Source organism: Argopecten irradians, chromosome 2 (genome assembly GCF_041381155.1).
Source record: "Argopecten irradians isolate NY chromosome 2, Ai_NY, whole genome shotgun sequence".
NCBI classification, from domain to species: domain Eukaryota; kingdom Metazoa; phylum Mollusca; class Bivalvia; order Pectinida; family Pectinidae; genus Argopecten; species Argopecten irradians.
Genome location: NC_091135.1, coordinates 18,856,034 through 18,871,691, shown reverse-complemented (window position 1 = coordinate 18,871,691; position 15,658 = coordinate 18,856,034). Strand labels below are relative to the sequence as shown.

At 33.9% G+C, this 15,658-nt stretch overlaps 1 protein-coding gene across 2 annotated transcripts in view; it reads right to left on the bottom strand.

Annotated features, from left to right (window-relative positions):
- Nucleotides 1-134: 134 nt before the first annotated feature.
- Nucleotides 135-15,658, bottom strand: part of LOC138314709 (tubulin monoglutamylase TTLL4-like) — a 52,998-nt gene continuing 37,474 nt past the window's right edge. For both annotated transcript variants that reach the window (XM_069255191.1, XM_069255192.1), the window contains exons 10-16: nt 14,577-14,675; nt 12,853-12,987; nt 11,009-11,261; nt 10,574-10,784; nt 10,130-10,203; nt 9,658-9,764; nt 135-6,235 (exon numbers count right to left, since the gene is read on the bottom strand). In XM_069255191.1, coding sequence (XP_069111292.1) covers nt 6,052-6,235; nt 9,658-9,764; nt 10,130-10,203; nt 10,574-10,784; nt 11,009-11,261; nt 12,853-12,987; nt 14,577-14,675 — 1,063 coding nt within the window. In that variant the 3' untranslated portion in view covers nt 135-6,051. The remainder of the gene's footprint in view (nt 6,236-9,657; nt 9,765-10,129; nt 10,204-10,573; nt 10,785-11,008; nt 11,262-12,852; nt 12,988-14,576; nt 14,676-15,658) is intronic.

Below are 15,658 nucleotides of genomic sequence, written 5' to 3'. Positions count from 1 at the left end.
CTAGGATGTTACCAGAAAGTTGAAACACATATTCAATGAGCAGTATAAATTATATGCGCACTGAGTTTTGAAATGTATATAGAATTGTAGTTTAAATACATAATTTGAAGTGAAAAACAACACAACTCCTTACGCTTGTGTACAATCAAACGTTTATTTTATACTGTGATTGGCACTAGGATTGACCAATGAGAAGTAACTACTTTCAATGATCACACCTACAACATCAGGACTGACCAATGAGGAGTAGTCATCACATTTGGGCCACACCTACAATATGTGGGTAGACCAATGAGGATTAATATACTTAATTTAAATACAATTATGTAAATATTTGTAGATAATCCCAACCAAGTTCTACTTTATAATTATATGTTACATCTTTTACAATCTAATCTTAAGTTGCATGCATTTCTATGGGTACCCTATAGCTAACCCGTACAATATAAAAATCTGGCCAGCTTTAACCCTGGACGGCCCTTTTGTTAACAACCTTTGTTCAGATGAAGACTTTAAAGCATTCTTAATTATCAGTTCAGCATTTTAGAATAATTTTCTTAAATCAAGGCATCTTCTGAACTTAAATCTTTCAAATTGTATTGACGGACATTTCTTGACGATTATATACAATGTATATATAATTCACTGTGTTGTCGTCCATTATATAATAATTCTAAGTTAATTGATAAGTAGCTGGTATTTAAGGAGGATTAAGTAACTTACACATTCACTATTTGGTAGTCAATAATCTTAATAATGCTGAAGATATATCACTTATACATTTTTTTGTCAAATCAATCATCAAAAATATTCTGGTATATTTTACTATGATAATGTATTGTTCTATGAATGGCCAAGGCGCCAAAACTTTTCAACTCAAATCTAGATCATTAACTTATTGCAAGAGAACTTAATATCATTTGTAGGTAAAATTTACTGAATTGCAATATCAAGTTGACTGATTACCAGACATGCAGGCCTATCATTAGATAAATACTGCAGCTATAGTCCTTGATAATAATTCAAAGTTTACAGCTATGCTAATCTTTTTCAACTCATAATGCATTTTGTATATGCTTCATGTGCTTCACAAACTTGAAAGCAAATTATGCAGATAACTTTCAAACTACAGATATAATACAAGACACTGTAGCACAAACTATTTCCTTTCAGATTGCAGGAATTTTTTGCAGAGTTTTCCTAAAAGGGACATCAATCTAAACTAAGACCTCTGTTTCATCAGTCTTGTAATGCTAATTGATGTTTATAAAGCTGAACAAAATTAAAAACAATTCAAAAGCAAGCAGTTCCTGCAGTTCCTGCAGCATTATTTTTTTCTTCACAAAGCCATGATTTGACTTGTAAATTAGAATGCAGTGTAGACATGTACTTGATAAGTTATCAGAAAAACAAGGCAATCAGTAAATATAAAGGCAAGCAACAACCAATAAAGGATTTCACTGATCTGACTAGCTAGTAAGTCTGGAGGAATGTCCAGTCAGTTTCTCACTACTCTAACACAAAAGGGGTGTATGCCCACTACATTTCTCTTCCATTTTGGAATGTCAAGGAAATTGATAAACCTCTATATATATTTTATACACATCTGATTAATCTGTCTGTGATGGCTTGATTCAGCAACTCAATTATCATAATTCATTATTTTGACAATTCACATTAATTATTTTTACTTTAACTTTTTGGCAAATATGGCATGGCATATTAATATTACTTCATGAATAATCATAACTCTAAATCAAATTTTAATCAATTAAAGCATTTTCTCTATATAGCATTTTCTACATCGAACCCACAAGGTTTTCATCTACATCAGGATATATGCTTTGCCCATCTCACCGAGAAGGGAGGTCCAAATAAAATGTCTGGCCATTTCTATTCTGGCTTCCATTAAACTCCAATAATATGAATATCATGTACCTAACATACCTAGTAACAGTCAGTCTGTTATTTATTTTCTAAGTAAATCATGACTATATTCATCAATTAGTATCACCAGATAGAAAGGTATATTATAATAACTTAATTTTTAATAGTGATTTCAATTTTTAGTAGTTAATATTTCTCTACAGATATTTATTTTCCTATATTACCGTAAACATACAAACTGAACACCTATATGCACAAAGTTATACCATTTGGTCAAATATCCTATGAAAATACAAGATAAATACTACAGACTTGCACCACAATGGCAAGAATCAAATAGAACTAAAATGTTTCTCTACACAATGGTCTACATCTTGGTACAATTTTATATAAACACTTGTACATCATAACAAAATGTTTCACAAAAATTAAAATACATCTGTTAAAATAAATAACAAAGATAAATTAAAAGATCAATGACCTTCATAAAACAAAATTCCTAATTCAGTCCGTCTTGCCCCTTTTTCTTCAACGAAAATATGCTGTTGGATTTTTGATGGAAAATAAAATTGGTGGCAGGAAGCACAATATCACAGTTTATACATCACGGACATGAAATATGATGATTATGAAATGCAAAATATGTCTCTAGGAAAAATGAACATGAACAAATTAAATTAGAACATGTAGCACCTTTGAAAACAGAACTCAACGGCAGTTGTCTACAATGTTTTTTAAACAACTATACTTGGAAATATTAAGCTATGAAGTTAAAAAATTTTCTGAAAATTTGAAATATCAAAGACTCAATCAAACAGAATATTGTTTTAATTTCTCAGGAAGTTTTATCTATGTAGTAAAAAGTATCATTTTAGGCCTTAAACTTCCGACATAATAAAACATATATTTTAGTTTGACTACAAATAAAAGTTGCACCATTACTGGAAATGACACTGGTTTGCAAGTACATGTAAATAACTTCCCTTACAGCCATAGGTACAGCTATATCATGATATAACACATAATTATATAAGTTTCATAAAATAATGTCTAACCATAGAGAAAAAAATATTGTATTAAGAAATCTGATAGCTTGACCCTGCATTTTAATAAGCTTAAGTATTATAAAATTCTTCATTGGTTTTGATTTGGTAGTGGATTGCCCTTCATTCAGATAAATCCCATTCTAAATACCAAATTGTTACATACCTTCATACCCTGTACATTTTTGTTTCTCATGTTTTCCTGACATTCAGGTAAGTTGTTAAAACTCTTTTGATTCTAAATTTTAAAGACCCTGTATTGATCATTTGTATAACAATTTCAGTTGCCTCTTGAGATTCTAATTGTTTGTACAATATTGTCATGTCCTATCAGAAGTTAATTAACAACTGTATTTACTCCAACATAAGCCTGTGGTTTCTGGACATATCTCTCAATTAGTTCAGATCAATTGTGATTATCATTAAGACATGGTCTTATTGGCAGACATCTGGTCTTATTGCCAGGCATGCAGGTCTAACTTCCAGAAATAGTTCATCATAGGTTTTATAACCAGACATATGGGCTTACTGAGGAATGAATACAGTAGCAAAGAAGAGAGTGTTTACCTTTGCATGAGAAACATTCGGAGCAATTTAACTTATACATGGTATTAAACTGTAAAAAAAAAAAATAAAAAAAACAACCTCTAATACTTATTTTCATACTCCATTACAATTACTCCTGTGAGAATCATTATAATACATGTTTATGAGGGAAGCATCATCAATTGATGATGAAGTACTTCCCTCATGGTTACCCATTGTACTTTAAATAACAATGTACACTCACAAGATCAGATAACCACTTAACAAACACTTGGTAACATGACATTGTGTATTTATAATAAAGTCAGGTTTATTATCACAGATCTTAAAACAATAAGCAAAAACTATCAAATGGATAAATTACAAATAAACAGTCTTAATCATTAAAAAAAATATCTTTGAAATCCAACAGGTGCTTGATAACTGCAATCTCGATGAAAGGGAGATAACTCAAATCTAGAATGGTTGGATAGAATACCAACAATACATCAAAACAATTTCACATTGTAATATTTCATTATTCAAATTCATAAAAGTTTTAATTAAAAGCAAAGTTTGACTTACTGGAAATAATAATTATCAGATAACTTTATGCTTTCAAAATATGCACCAGGAAATTTGAAAACCTGGTAATTTTTAAAGAGTTTTGTTCATTTATATTGATATATTAAAATCCAGAAAGTCAAATACCTTTAAGTACCAAATATGAAGTTACAATTGAAAATAAAACAAAATTGAGATTATAGAAATACCCTTAACCTATACTGTTAGTTTGGTGTGGATAATACTAACTAACACTTATGTAATCCCCCATACATCCGCTACACAACCCAAGCCTATGTGATTCCAACTGAGGTACTATATGTATTAGTCAAAGATAGAGTTGATAAAATATAAACTTTGAACTAATAAAAACGTAACAAAATATTAAACGTGATGATGCAATGCAATATTTCAGCACCAATCTTAACAGTGACAACCCTGGAATGGAAATATACTTGTCTTCATACTTTATTTCAATTCTAAAATTTAAAATTTTGAGAAGAGAGACAATTTTAATCAGCCAAACTATTAGATATGAAATGTGTAAACTAAGATAATGCATTAGATTTTTTATGGAATGTTGGATACAAATATCATTTTATTCTTATAGTTTAATCAGAGATGCAAATGCATGTCACAACTTTGGAAAAAGACTTTAAAATATATACAGAAAAAACTTTTGTTAGGAATGGTGATAAGTTGGTCCCCTAAAAACTGAAGGCCATGAACTGGTCCGATTTGGTGGAATGTAGCATTGATAACTTGGATTAAATGGTTCCCAAGTTAAGGTGAAAGTTTCTTTGGTTTCTGGTTACATCTCTATCAACAGCTATGGTCATTCTAGGACTGCAGGTCGCAGTTTGTAACAATAAACAAAGTGCAAACAAAATCGGTTACAACCATGCATTTTCATGCAAAAATCATAGCAATTTTCTCTTAACAGTCATGCTTATATCAACACATGTCATAAAATTCATCAATACTTTAATTTGCTAATCAATAGATGTTCTTTACTTCTTAGTCATTGATTTTTATGTTTGATATTCACATGGGATTTCAAAATTTTCCCAGAAATTCCCAAGCAATGGTAAAAGAGCTAATCATACTGACTTTGAGTTTGATGAATTTTGTCATCATATGATTCAAGCATGCAGACATGTAGCACAACCTGACCAGTCCAGACTGAGTAAACAATAAACCATGTCCATCCCAGGGCACTGCTATTACAAAAATAAACACATAAACAAAATGAGGTATGGTATTGTAAAATTCTGAGGAATTCTCTGTGATTGCCTTTACAAAATAATTATAAAATTGATTTATATAGCATCAAAATTTAAACAAATAGGGTAGTCCTGTATTTTTTCAGGAGAAAAAGACAGAAATCACAAGAATCAGAATTCAAAGTTTTCGTTCATTAGTAAAGATATTGCATTTATATTAAGTTTCTAAAATCTGCATAAAAGAATATTCTTATCTTTACTGGTTTACATCTATTTGAATCATTCAGGACAATTGTTTTATTCATAAACCATAGAATGTATTGATATCAGTGATTTGAAATATCACAGCGAATTTCTCAGAACTTCTTTATTTTATATATCAAGTTCATGAGGTATGGATATGAAATAAATAAATGACATGCTTCAATGAGGATGATGATGAGCACCCAGGCATAGAGCCTAATGTATTGTGACGTCTGTCTATAATCAGGCTTCTTACCAACATAAAGATACTTTGGACTTAATCCAGCTTTGTTACATATCCACTTAAAATAATGTCAGAGTTGTCATTGAAATTTGGCACTAGACAACATGATTTCTCACGATCATGAAAAGAACTGTTCCATTTGCACAGATTTGCTTGTCTTCTTTTTGACAACTTTCTTTGGAGGTGGTTGTTTGCGAGAGGACTCACAGCTACGCGATGAGAGTCCAGACTTTGTGGAATGATGACGTTGATAACGTTTGGAATTTAACATGGGCACATTACCGTTGAAGAGATCCTTGAGCGGGGGAAGACGGACTGCCAGTCACCTAGACTTTGTGGCTGATAAAGAGGCCACATTTGCGTAATTTTTAACGGGTGTCGTTTCTCCTGGTGATGTCATCGATGAAGCACTACTAGACTGGGAGCCAGTTCTATGGCTGTGGATAGCCACGGCAGGGGCTTTGGGTGGCTTTTTAGACACTTTCGGCAATTGTGAAGTGGATACACTACATGGAAAGTGAAAAACAAAACCATAAACATCCAATATAGATCATGCATTTCAAATCATAATAAAACACAATAACAAACAAAAATCTGGTGATCATTTGTCATAACAGGCTTGCACAAAGCTTGTCGGTCATTCATCAGAGCAACCTAATTGAGGGCTGGGATACTGTCTAATTTGTGTTTCTACCAGAAAATGTTAGGTTTAATATGTTCATATTCATTTACATATCCTCTACAGGACTCTGATATGCCAGTAGCTGATCCTATAGATACAACCAAAACTTGGTCAGCGAGTAAAAGTATGACAACCTAATTATAACCTAAAGATGTGCAATGAATAGCAATTGCAAATATTAATTTTTTCAAACTGCAAGTTATGTTTGGTCTTTTTCGCAGTCATAACCATATTGGTGTGAATTATAGGGTATTTCATATAAAGATTGCACTTACGAATAAGGTGTACTCAAATTGAAGTATGTCTTCATTCATTGGATTCTAAACTACACTATAATGCATACATATATAAACATGTTCCCTCCCGACTACCCAAACAGACCTGAGGAGGAGAGGACAGTGACATATAACATGGACGGTCAACATATGGATATTGTGTTCTAATTACAAGTCTGTACATATCACATGACAACACCGATTAACCAATCAAAGACCACAGAATGCTACAGATTTTGTTTGACTACATGATTTTTATTTTTTTATTTATTTTTTTTTTTAACACATCAAAACAATTATGAAATTCATGGTCTTTTAACGCTTAGTACCATCATTCATTGCTCAATAGAATATCTGTAACATTCATTTGTAAAAAAACACAGTTGCATCTTCAATTCGTTACAAGCACTTCCCAAAAACAATATGTACCTGTATACACAACACAACATACATCACAACATACAAGACAACACTGAGTGAACATATATACACGTTTGTACAAATGGGCCAGCAGCATTGGAGGGATGCTGTAAGATAGGTAAGTTTTATCTACCTATGTAGCAAGGTTTCCAACTTCTCATATTTTGCTGACTTTTTATGCTTTTCAGTTTTACAAAATGATGTGTAAGCAAATTATCTAAAGCTTTCTGGATTACTTGGAAAGTTGACTGAATCCAATTATTTTTCCCACAGAATAAACACAATAGTAAATGGTCACTACCAAACCTGGTCAAAGTAGAATCTGACACACCAACTTAGTTCCAGTATACTATTAGTCAACATTTAGATTTGTACACAAAGAACCGAGACTTGAATGCTACCAATATCACAGATGGGTTACACATTGTAGAGGTGGTAGTAGGGCAACCTATCTAAAACAACTGTACACTAACTATTTCTCTGATATACATCAAATCATTTTCACAAATGTCTCCATAAAATTATTATACTGTGGACCAGAGCAGGTATAAAGCTTTATTTCCTGTTTGCCGTGGTGCCTTACTCTCCTCCAGTGACACAAATTTCTGCCCAGTTAACACTAGATCTGGGGTACAACCTATAAAATATTTACACTAAATACCCAAGTACTATCAAAGAGCTGTGCTGAACACATATATACTGTTTCAATGCACTATGCTGGATACATACTGTACAAAGGAGCTATACTGGACACAAACTGTTCCATGGAGCTATACTGAATATTCTGTACAAAGAAGTTATGCTGGACTCACACTGTTCCTAGGAGTAAAATACATATACTGGGCACATACTTGTAAACTATATCACTGAGACAAAGAAACAGTACCAAGGAGCTATGCTGGATACATAAAATATAACAAAAAGCTATGTTGGTAACATACTGTATCAAGGAGCTATACTGAACATAATGTATCAAAGAGCTATGCTGAGTATACTGTACGAAGAAGCTATGCTGGACTCGCGCATTGTTCCAAGGAGCTGGATATACTAGTATATTGTATAACTGAGTCAAACATACTGTACCAAGGAGCTATGCTGAATACATGCTGTACCAAGGAGCTATACTGAATGTATTATTTTAAGGAGCTGTACTAGGTATACCATAAATGAACATTACCCAAGTATATCATCATCATGTGACATCATATAAACAATATGTAGTTATGGTTCAATAAATATCTACACATCAATCTCACTATATTGTACAATACTACTACCAAGCTACAATATCAAAATGTCACAGAACCAAAAATGCACGGAATTGTTGTGAGGAATTGTTTTGAAAATTTTGGTAATTTTATACATTGATTCGTAATAAGACAAATTTTCACTACATATAAATCAAATTTTGGCAAATCAACAATTGTAAATAATTTGTAATCATAACATCAAGCATAATGTATATATCTATAAAAAGACAAAGTTTGATTTGGGAAAGTGATTTTGGCATTGGATTAAAAGTATGTACATAAAAAATTAAACAAGTTACCATGGAAACAGGGAGGTATTTGATATTTTGGCATTTTTTTCTGTCAATATTACTCTGTATCTTACACAGCCTCCGTACAGCTCATAAGCATGGTGAGTAATTTAGTCACTTTTGGTAGAAATAAATAGAAGACCAATGTACCTTCCAAACATAATATTTAACGTAACATTCTAATAATAAGATAAAATCTAACATTTACAGACATCCTGTTCAGCCTGTACTGGTTAAGGTGTATAAGGATCTACAGTAATATAGACAGGTGCCACAAAAGGCACAGAATCCCATCAATGGAAATCTGAAGTGAGACTCATACAGTCAAAAAACACTTTTACCATGATGATGAAGAAGACGAATACAAAACAAGTCACAGAAGATTGACATCAGAATCTGTTATTAGGTGTAAACAATCGAGGCTTACTTTTAAAGTATGGTGTCATCTTCTCAAGTCACAAAGCAGTTGCTTGCTGGATATAAACTGACCATATATTTTAATAGTCTGTATTGTATCAGATTGGGCCCTTTAACTTATATGTAAAATGTCATTAGTAATGGTTGTCTGCTATGAACCCTATTAACGTTTGATATTGTCTTGGTTGTATTAATTTTCTCCAGATATGGAAGCTAGCTAAGCCTTCTGTCTAAAAGTCATCTACAATCAACCCTATTGCTTGCTAGTGTTATTTGCTATGGACTGTGATGTTTGATATGGATCATGTTGTTTGCTATGGACCATGTTGTTTGCTATTGACCCATTGACCTAAGGTTGTCTCCATATGACCTAACATGGTCAGCTATATATATATGAACTCTATGGGCTAATTGTTGTTTGCTATGGAAACTGTTGTCTAAGTGTCGTCTGCTATGGACACTGTTGTCTAGGTGTCATCTGCTAAGGACCCTGTTACACCCTGACGAGGAAAGGAGAAAGGCATGAGTATCTGTGACAGGTACATGAAGTTCATGACAAAGAGCTCGAGGAATACTGGTTCTGACTTCACATACCTAGACCTCACATGCATAGCAGCACGAATGTCATGTTTGGGTTGTGGTGCGCTCTGCATTCGCGGCTCACCACGGAAACTGTTCAAACCTGAAGTTGGTGGTGCCCACTGAAAGAGAACAAGTTTCGGTCATTTCAAAATCACTTCAAAAACAAATGTCTGTTGATTACTCTCTTTATACTTACCATCTGCCATTCAAATACATGTATATCTAAATTATAATAAAGCATGAAATTGACGTCATATACTGACTATAATATGTACAAATGTGAATTGAGGTTTTCCAGTAAGAAGTGTCTTATCTAGCTATGAAGAATTTCCCTAATCTAACGTCATGATGTAGCAGAGAATTAACATTATATTACGAATTCTCTACCAATATTACTTTGAGATTTTTATACAGAAGAGTGGTAATGTGACCAACACAATTATTATATATCATCCTCAGCAGATAGCCCTGTATGTATACGTACTTGGTGATATGGGTTGTCTGTTGGGTTTTCTAGGTGTACGCCTTCATCACAGTACAGCTCTAACAGAGATATACCTACAAAACATCAAAGGTTTCTCACCATTTTTACTTGCCAAGAACAACTGCATGCTGTGTCAAAGGAAATACTTGAGATCACTTAATTACCTCCCCTGATTACATTATATCTTGAACAAGATATTCAATATGTTCATATTGACAAAATATTTTCAGTTGAAAAATAATGTCTAATCTGAATATAAAATGCATATTTTTAAAAAAAAATCTCATCAAGTTAGAATTCTATCCCCAAAATCAACTGAAATTGAAGTTATGTCACTTTTTATATCTGTTTGAGAATATCTGAAAATTATCAAAAATAAGCATCCAAGAGAATCTATAAGATTTAGTGTCTAACACATACAAAGTTCCTTTTAACTTTTAGTACCTTTTTGCTCCATTCTGTTGTACCTCTGTACATACTGATCCAACAATAAGTTGTAGTAACGTTGCGTCTCAAAGAAATGCATATACTTGTGTGTACTTGGTGTAGGAAATACGCGCTGAAAGCAACCTTTGCGACTATCCTCGTCAATGCTCTCTGTCAGTATTCGTATGTCGTCGGGTGTCAATACATCTAAAATTGTCTGCAAAACTTGCTGAAAGTTCAGGAAAAAAAAGAACTCATTGACAAGCCAGCCAAAACGATCTCAATTATGTGTCAATATTATTCTTCAAACTAAATTTTCCAAAGTTTGTAAAATGTAGGAAACAGAACAATTTTTTTTTTTTCATCTTTGATGATTGAAGGTGTTGATCACAAAACTCCTTACATAAAAGGTACAAACAACTTTCATTTGATTTCAAATAATCACAGCTATACCTCGTCCTGATGTCTCTGACTATAGTAGGCATGCTTGCTCCTCTCGTCCGGCGAGTGGTTCTGGGCAAACAATCGCTTGTCCATACAATAGTCGTTAGATGGATTGTGATTACTGAAGTCGGCTGTGGTAGTCATCTGGTTGTTATGGACAACCACATCGTGTTTCTCTGGGATGCGGTAACCAGCGATGTTGAACAGGTCTCTGATCATTTGGCCTTTTATGTTGATGTCCAGTTGAGAGTTGGAATGTAAACTGTGAAGGTAATCGAACATAAAATGATTTACAGAACAATAGCAGTGATGCTAGGACTACTCTCAATGACATACCAACATTTTCTACCCAGGTGAGGCATGAAAGAGTTCTAGGTCATAGCGAACTAATTGTATTTATCTAGTTGCTTTTGCCTTTTTGGCTGGGATTATAGCTAAGCCATTTTCAGTCAGAGCTTGACTGTTTTAGGGTTTTTGCCAGGCCTTTATAGGGTCCGGTAAACGGACCCATTCCCAATTGAAAAATAGCACTGTATTTTCCCAAATTCAGTCACTATTTTCCCAATCATAGCATTAAGTTAAAACCGCAAATGATGTCTCAATATACCTCCGGTAACGGTTATTAATATCTAATGTCCTGTACAAGCCCATTTCACATGGGAAACATCATTTCTTAATAGTTTACGTTCGCGGAAGCGTCCCGATTTCAGTGGCGAAGTCCCACAACTTTTTGGACTTTGCAATCAAACGCACCCGAAAAATGGCGGCCATGACAGGTGAGTCGGCTGGCCGAGAGCGCAGGTAAACTAACTGGGGTACGGACGCAAAACATCAACCAGACATAAAAATAGGATTATAAATGGCAATCACCAATTAATCAACACCTCAGGCACAATATCTTGGGTCCTGTCAGTTGGTATTTTTGGCACGTGGCCCACTTTCAGTGTGGTAAGTGACAGTAGGAATGAGCCAGAGGTTTCGTCTGCTATTCAATTTGTTAAGTATCAGTTGTAAATAAAATTTTGTTTGAATCCATATATTGTGGTTTGTGTATACATGTAGTATATTTCGTTTTCAAATGTCTTTGACAATTTACATAGGCCTCATGTACTTGCATTTTGCCATAATCTCTGCATTGATCAGTTACATTTGTACGTTCCAAGTATTTTATTTTGAACGCTCTGGACATCGTCGACAGAGCATAAACAATACTCATCATTTGAACTATAATTTGTGTTTTATCGTGTATGGATATGTCTAATTATCACAAAAAATAATATAGAAAATAATTTATTTTGCTTTTGGTGCATGCACTATCAGTACTTCATTCGATATGACATAGTGCCAAAGATATTTTTTGGAATGCAATTAATTATTTTCATATTTTTATCTTAAAATAAAAGAAGAAGCTCAAACTTTTTAATGGCGGTAATGGTGTACAGAAAGCAACTTTTGTAACTGTACAAAAAATACTAGTTCATCTGCTCTTTTTTTTTTGATAGAGAAAAAATACTGTTTGTCAGCGGTGGAATATCTTTAACATGCAATATAAATTACATACAGCATCAAAAATAATTAAAATGATAAATTCATCATTTTTTTATTACTGAACACTGACTCAATAGTTAATGAATATTTTGAGTCAGACTTAAATTAAAATGATGATGATAATTTCCCAATTTTTTAAAAACACCGATAATATTTTCCCAATTTTTGCTCAGGGTCCTTTTCCCAAAATAGCAAGCCATTTTCAGTCAGAGCTTGACTGTTTTAGTAGATGGCCAACGCATTAAGAAACCTCTGGAATATCCAGGATGCACTCTTACAATTTTTACTTAGAGGTTGACCCTGACCTTGGAGAAATGTTGACCTCTAAAATCCATGGTTTTAGGTTCTCGTCCAGCAGAATGTCAAACCCGAACAGCTCGTGTATACAGTAACGGCTTCGAACATTGGCCTTGATCATACTGTTGATTGGAGAGTCAGCACTGAAAAAAAAACCAGGGTATACACAAAATGAAGTCGATACTATATAACATTTTATGTAAAGTTTCACTTTTAACAAGAGATCCCAGAGGGATCTTGGAGCTCAACAAAGAATGGTCTACATCTGACAATGGACAGAGGATCTTTTCTCTGCTTTTCAAACTTTTACTTTAAATGAAATTTGAAAAAAAAAATCCTTTCAGTGCTTTCTGAGATATATTATAACACTATCAAACATAATTGTCAAAACTGAGATGGCGACCTGACAGTCATCGTGTTCACCAATTGGTCCCACAATGCAATATGCACAACTAGGGCCCTAGGGGAACCTACACATGAAATCTGAAAGAGATCCCTTCATTCCTTTTGGAGAAATAGCGGTAACAAACTTTAACTATCAAAATCCAAGATGACTGCCTGGCGGCCATCTTGTTGACGGATCGGTCCCATTATGCAATATGCACATCTAGGACCCTAAGGAAACCTACCAGTTCATATGAAATTTGAGAGAGATCCCTACATTCGTAGAAATAGCAGAAACAAATGTTAACTATCAAAATCAAACATGGCTGCCTGGCGGCCATCTTGTTGACCAATCTGTCCCAAAATTCAATATGCACAACTAAGGTCCCAGGGGAACCTAAATATGAAATTTGAGAGAGATCTTATCAGTTCTTATGGAGAAATAGCGGTAACAAAGTTTAACTATCAAAATACAAGATGGCAATTCCCAATCCAAAAATGCCATATGCACAACTAAGGCCCTAGGGGAACCTGCATATGAAATTTGAGAGAGATCCCTTCAGCCCTTTCTGAGATATTGTTGTAACAAGAAATGAACGGAAGGACAGACGGACCATGGACCACGGACGAAAAGCGATTTGAATAGCCCACCATCTGATGATGGTTGGCTAAAAAGCTTTAAGAGCTTCTCTATGATATGAATGCTAGCTGGGATATTTAAATATTAGTCATTGTAGGTAGATATATTAGTACTACTAAATAAAATATCAGTATTTCAAAGACGAACAGGATTGGAAGGGCTGGAACAGGACAGCATTGGAAGGGTTGGAATAGGACAGCATTAACAGCCAGGGTCATTTAAGGACGATGTGCCAGGTGAGATGGTGGAGGAAAGACGGAGTACCCGAAGAAAAACCACCGGCCAGTGGTCAGTACCTGGCAACTTGCCCACATTGGATTCAAACTTGCGATCCAGAGGTGGAGGACTTGTGGTAATATGTCGGGACAGCTTAACCACTCGGCCACCGCGGCCCCATGGCTGGGAAAGGACAGGATTCGAAGGGCTGGGACAGGGTTAGTACAGGACAGGATTGGAAGGGCTGGGACAGGACAGGAATTGAAAGGCTTGGACGGGACAAGTTCCAGAACAGGATTGGAAGGGCTGAGACAGGACAGGATTGGAAGGACTGGGACAGTACAGGATTGGAAGGGCTGTGACAGGACAGACTTGGGCACTACATGCCCCTCCTAATTTCATAGAACATGACATTGTATAAAAATATCTCTTAGTTTGTTTTCAAATATTGCAAGTAAGCAAAGAAATATTTAGAGAGGGTCCGTGCCTTACCACACTATTGTTTTGATGACTAGGTCTTTGATGTTTTCCCAGATGGCTGCAGTGTTAACACCTTGTCTTTTCATGTAGTTCCACAACGCCTTCAGTCCCCTGTAAAATTCAAAATTTTGTCAAGATAATAGATCATGTAGTTAAACAATACCTCAATCCCATTTGAAATTCAATAGTCACGATAATGTCATCATATCAATTATCTATTCAAAATGGTGAGATATATTTGATTATCTATGTACATTGTTGCAGAATACGTAGTGTAAAACTTTAAATAAAAAATCTTCAGCTATCCTAAGGATTTAATTATTAGAATTCAATATATCTAACATTTCAACTGTCCACAGAGTATCACATCAAGTACTGAACGTTTCAATTGATAAATCAACATAAAATAAAATATTTCAATGTATAATTAAGCATCAACTGTTTCAAATGTATTAAATTTATAGCATAATTTACCATATAAATAAGTATCAAATGTTTTAATGTAAAATCTTGACCATAAATTAGGCTTCAAATGTTACATTGTGTGTTTGAATAAACAAAAGGGAATAACTAATGTTTCAATATATTCAATTAGGTAAATAAATAATTTGAAGTATCAGATGCACTAAGTTTTCAATGTCACTTCGGTCACCATTGTTAATTAAGTCAATAGCAGCTGTTCCTTTATTAGAATGTAGTAACTTAGATTGTTCAGGTGAACTCCAGTTTTCCTATTATAATGTAATAGTTTTTCTTTGTTGTGTATCCTCCTTTCCCTTTTATAACCAGGTACTTCAGATCAACAAAAGTTTTTTCCCCTTCAATTCTCCTTGATATTTAAGAGTTAACTAGATGAAAAGGAATGTTTCATTAGAAAGCATTGAGACCACATCTATTGCTTTCTGAACTTTTTTAATTCCTGTGTTTTATTTATATTACAGCTATCAATAAATGCCAGCCCAGGAGATCTGCTCTATCGACTCCTGTAATTGGATTTTACTTATTCAATCACAAACAAAATTAGTCTAGACTTTAAGTTGTCAATAAAAAAACTACAGCCAATGAACGAAGAGCCAGTGACAAGAGTTTCTAAT